Genomic DNA, 5,323 nt, shown 5'->3' with positions numbered 1-5,323 from the left:
ATTACCATCCATATCATTTTCTTCTTACGTTTCTCATTTTAACTGTTTTTATTCTCTCAGCTAAGCTCTACTTTCCTCAGTCACATTGTAATCTTTGATTACGTTCTGCTTCTGCTTTTGTTTCTAGATGTCTCAGCCACATTAATTTATTGGTCAACTAATAAGGTGCAACATTTAATCGATACCAACTATAATTTCACAAAAAGAGCTCCACTACTTCAGATCTTTTTAATTATAATATACTTCTTGTGTCTCTTGTAACGCCACATGTCACCTTTTACCGACTTTTCACGCAACGAAAAATAGAAAGTACAACAGTTTCCGAAGTCACGTGTATGAGCCCGGCGCCACAAATGCGAAAGGACCCAGAATTGCCAACCAGACCCATTGTCAGCACTGGTTTCAAATAAAGTTTTCTTTCCACGTTTTCCCTGCATTAAAGACGGGAAGAATCTTTTCCCTGCAAACTTTTTTTTTTTTCCATGTATCATTGGTATTATCAGCTTAATAAGTCACAGACATGATCAACCGTGAAGAAGATCATGTAAAAAAAATAAAGCAGGTCCACTCATCAGGTGGACCACTAATTTTTTAGATTGGCACGGTGTAAAGTTTCATGTGGTGGAGAACACGCATCCAAATTCTCCAAATGTACTGGCCCTATAACCCTTTTTCCTGCTGCAAGGTTGCAAAAATGGACCCTTCTGTCGTGAGCCCAGCACATGTTCTGGGACCCACGTGCTGCAACGACAGCCATGAACGATGCGTCAGTCCATCTGGGTGGGCCCCACAAGCGACGCTAACAATAATAAAAGATTGTTAATGATAATGATTGAAACTAATAAACAACTTCTTGTGGACAACTCAACCTTCTAGACTTCCAAGGAAAAATCATTAACCCCCTTTCTTTCAATCTAATGAACTGATTGCGACCGCATCGAATGGGACTTGAGTTGTCAAAAAACCAAAACAGAAAGGTCCATTCTATCAAAATTACAAGCGAAAAAAGATTATTTTATTATAAATAATGATTTAAACACATTCATTAACAGCAAAGGAAGAGATTTCCTAATGAGGAGATTAGCTTCTTCCACTGATTCATTTTCCCTCCATCTCTAACAATACAACCACTGATGCATTTTCCTTCCATCTACAACAATACAAAGCTTAAGCTGTCACCGGCGTCTCGATCGCAACCTTGCCGGAGTACCTGACGGCCTTTGATTTCTCAGCCTCTTCCCAGAGCTCTGGGACTGCTTCCCTGATGTTATGGATACTCTCCAGGGCAAAATCCGCACCGTTCGTTCGATGAGAAGTGCCCACCTACAGAAATTGATTAAAACATGAAGTGGGGGAGATTATTAGTCATCTAAACACATCTCTAATGACTAATATATTCTCAAAGTAGAAGTTTTGAGGACCTACTAGGACAGTATGGAGACCGACACGCTTCGCTGCCTGGATATTACGAACACTGTCATCGAAGAACATCTGAAAAGAGCAAATGCAGCAGTATAAGGACACCAGTAGTTCATGAATACAACTCAAATTGTGAATTTGTGGTATCGGCTTCGGTGTCTTACCGTTCTCTGAGGATTGATGTTGGCAATTTTGAGAGCGTGTTCGAAGGCTGATTCAGATGGTTTGCAGAGAACTGGTGTCCTCGGCAGTAGATCCAGAGCAGCGTTTGGTTGAGAGAAATGCTCGATAATGTCGAAAATGCCAGTGCTAGAAGTTAGACTTGAACCTTCAACCTCAGACTCATTTTCATCAGACGGAGAAGAGTCTTTGGGTTGATTCAGAGTCTCAAAGCATATAATTCCTTCAAAGCAGTCTTCTAGACCAAGTCTGCTTAGTGCTTTTGCAGCATGAATCTTGTCAGCGTTTGTGAAGATCTGTTCCACAAGAAAAAGGAACCATGTACATAGAACGATCAGAAGAAATCAAAGGATGGATCATCTACAACTAGCCTTCTTTTTAATGTCATGAAACTTACCACTTTGCGAAGAGGCAGACTCAACAGAAGATTCCTAAGAACGGGATCCGGTTTTAGGTTCTCGTAGGGTAATCTCCCATGAACAAAACTGTAAAACATGAAACAAGAAGGTTAGATATCTTTTCGAATAGGGGTGTGTTTGGATGTTCAATTCAACTCAATTGCAAACTTAGACCAAACCCCTGATTGCAATTCCATTTGTTTGGTACTAGTCCTCATTCAGGAGTGCTCATTTCCACACTATTCAATTATTGCTGTTGAATTAACGGGCCATCGAAAGACAACATAAATGATCAAAAGAACATAGGGAAGAAGGAAAATGGTTACCTGTGATATTCATCATAGTCGAATTCATAGCCTACAGCCTGCGTAACAAAAACGAAATAGGAACACAGAATCAGCAACAGACAATCATAACCATTGAGAAAAACATATGCAGGAGAACTATCAATCTTACCCTAAGACCGGCCATTGTCGTCCCATAATTCTTGTAGAGTAGATTACACATATCGGAGATCTTGCTCTTATCTATCCCAAGCTTCTCAATCATATAATCTGAGACAGAACAATACCACAAAGTTGAGGATTATAAATAGGAACATTTGAAGAACAACAAAGAGAAATATAAATGAAATCACGATGTCTACCTTCAATATTCTTGCGGCATGATGTTGCTAAGCCAGAGCTATAAGGGTAAAGAGTATCATCCAGATCTGAATTTCAAGAAAAACCAACATTAAATCATATTCAATTTTAAACATCGACAGGTGAAACAAGCTGTGAATTAAGAGTCTTTACCCAAAAGAAGGCACTCGTATTTCGGCCTCTGTGCTTGTCGGTATCGGTTTTCGTATTCCATTTCAATCTAAAAAGCTTCAAAAGATAGAAAACAGAAGTCAGTTCCTTTTAATTTGATCTTATCAAACCAGATTCATGAGAACCTCATACTCAACCATAAATGTGTTATTGAAAAATTAAAGAAAATATATTGTTTTCAGGTTGGAATTGTAATTTTTCAAGTGAAATGTTAAAGAGCATTCAACAAATATAACTAACTTCCAGAGCATGTGCTTGCAACTTTTTCACACATACAATGAGGAAGAATAAAAGAACTATTAAGTTCTAATTATAGAAACAGAATTTTCAAAAAAAGGAAAATTGAAATTCAAAGCAAGAACTCCAAGAACCTTCCCAGTAAGAAACAAGACGAATGGAATCATAGGAGAAATTTTAACTGAAAGGGACCTTTCAGATCAATGTTCCAGGTACAGATCCTTCTCACCTTTTCCAAGTGCATCTTCTCTATGGGGCCCAGGTGGGATCAACTATGATTAATAAGGATAGTTGGGTAGAGTGGGTCCGTCGCAAATTGCACATGGAACCACAATCCCCTTGATTGAAGGATCAAGACATTCTTATTAAGGACATGCAAGATGGTGGGTAAGATTAAAATTCTTCTCACCATTGATTTTCCACACCCTTAATTGGATAGCTTTAAACTGTAAATGGTGTGGGTGTTTGGGTAAGATGCAATCCACCGTCCATCACAATGGTCCAACATGATAATTGGTGGGCCCACCTGGGTCCTATGGAGGAATTTGTACCATAACAGGGTAGTTGATTGAATTTGAACCATAACAAGGTAGGTGATTTGTCCCTTTTTCCATCATGAAACTACATAATAAAACCGCAAGTTTTAGGCGAGATATATTCCATGAAAAACCACCAAATCCGTGGACGGTCATACAATTTTCAACATATATCTACAAAACAGAGAAAATTCAATTAAAACAGAACTAAACAAGATTTATCAACCTCAAGATCAAAATTTCAAGAAAAGAAGAAATTTTCAAAAAATGAACTTCAGTGCCCAAAAAACCACGAACCAGAACCAGAAAATTCGAAATGAAACTCTTGGAAGCGTAAAAAGGTTCTATCAGAAACAAAAATCACCAAAAAACATTAAACGGAAATCGACAATATGACAAGAATCACCCAAAAATAAAAAACCTCAAAACCAACACGAATCCTTGAATTGAAGAAATCCAACCATCAAGAAAGAAATCAACTCTCATCAATGGATGAGGACATTAGAGACAAGATCAAAACCTAAAGTTTCAAGCGTCATTCCAAGTAAACAAACTCTAAAACCCGAAATCATAAAACTTCAAAGATCAAAACCGAAAGAAATTCAAACATCACAAGATCTGCAACTCAACAGATGGAAAACAGAAAAATCCAAGCATGGCTCACAACCACAACCTTTCAAACAAAAGAAACTCGAAAAGATCAAAGATAAAAGATCAAAACAAAAACTTCTTAAGAATCAGACCTAAAACGTAAGATTTCAACCACTAAGTGTCAGAAATTTCAAGAAGAAGAAAAAAAAAAAAAACTCAAAAACTCAAAAGCCATTGCAGAATCCAATCACTCTACTGAAAATCGACGCTCTAAAAGGAATCAAACCTACCGGATTCAGATCTCCGGTATGAGAAACCTAATACAATGGCGAGAAAGAAAGAGAATGCAATAGGAAGAAGGAAGAGAAGCGAAGAGGGGAGGAATTGAAAGTGGGCTGAGAAGGGTTTAAATAGAAAACGGTTGCCGCTTGAAAACGTGATTAGGAGAGATTAATTAATGATAATTGAGATTAATTAAGTTATTACGTTGTTTAAGTCGGAGAAGGAAGGAGAGAGGAAATGTGTAGATACTATTTTGAAGCTTTCTAGCTGTCAAAATAAGAGTCGTTCGTACTTTCAACTGCACGGGAGATTACATAATTGGGCTTTTGTTTCTGTGAAATTTACGTAAATGCCACTTCTCGAGAAATTGCCGAGGTAGGCGTTTTTTTCGGGTAAAATTGGACGATCATGGCTGGAACTTTACAGCGTCGCGCCTGTACGGGAGCGGATTGGGTGAGACCCCTGCCTCATCGAAAGCGGATTTACTAGTGTACCTCACACCAGCTACATATCTACTGTACTGACGTCATCAATCCGCTTCCGGCCTCACCGACCGTGCAGCCCATACCGCCTACTTGATGGAGACGGATTGGCTACTCCCCCTGACACCAGCCCGTGGCTGATGGTCAGTGCTCCGTGGGCCCCACCATGATGTATGTGTTTCATCCATTTCGTTCATCCATTTTTACGGATAATTTTAGAGCTCGATACAAAAAAATGATACGGATAGAAATCTTAGGTGGACCACACCACAGGAAAAATTAATGATTGGATATCCACCATTAAAATCCTCCTAAGGCCCACTGTACTGTTTATTTGACATCCAACATGTTGATTAGGTCATAAAGACCGGATGAAGGGAAAC

General features: G+C 38.7%; 1 protein-coding gene across 1 annotated transcript; it reads right to left on the bottom strand.

The window, feature by feature from the left end:
• Nucleotides 1-993: 993 nt before the first annotated feature.
• LOC131252868 (uncharacterized) lies at nt 994-4,621 on the bottom strand. The gene is made up of 9 exons (XM_058253626.1): nt 4,467-4,621; nt 2,795-2,869; nt 2,644-2,709; nt 2,454-2,551; nt 2,324-2,361; nt 1,997-2,084; nt 1,584-1,895; nt 1,426-1,491; nt 994-1,323 (listed from the first exon to the last, which is right to left on the bottom strand). Exons 2-9 carry the CDS (start codon nt 2,853-2,855, stop codon nt 1,168-1,170), a joined length of 885 nt encoding a protein of 294 aa, XP_058109609.1. The 5' UTR covers nt 2,856-2,869; nt 4,467-4,621; the 3' UTR covers nt 994-1,167.
• Nucleotides 4,622-5,323: the final 702 nt, after the last annotated feature.

Source organism: Magnolia sinica, chromosome 8, assembly GCF_029962835.1.
Source record: "Magnolia sinica isolate HGM2019 chromosome 8, MsV1, whole genome shotgun sequence".
NCBI classification, from domain to species: Eukaryota; Viridiplantae; Streptophyta; class Magnoliopsida; order Magnoliales; family Magnoliaceae; genus Magnolia; species Magnolia sinica.
Note: the sequence above shows the minus strand (reverse complement) of the source record. Positions and strands in the feature narration are given on the sequence as shown.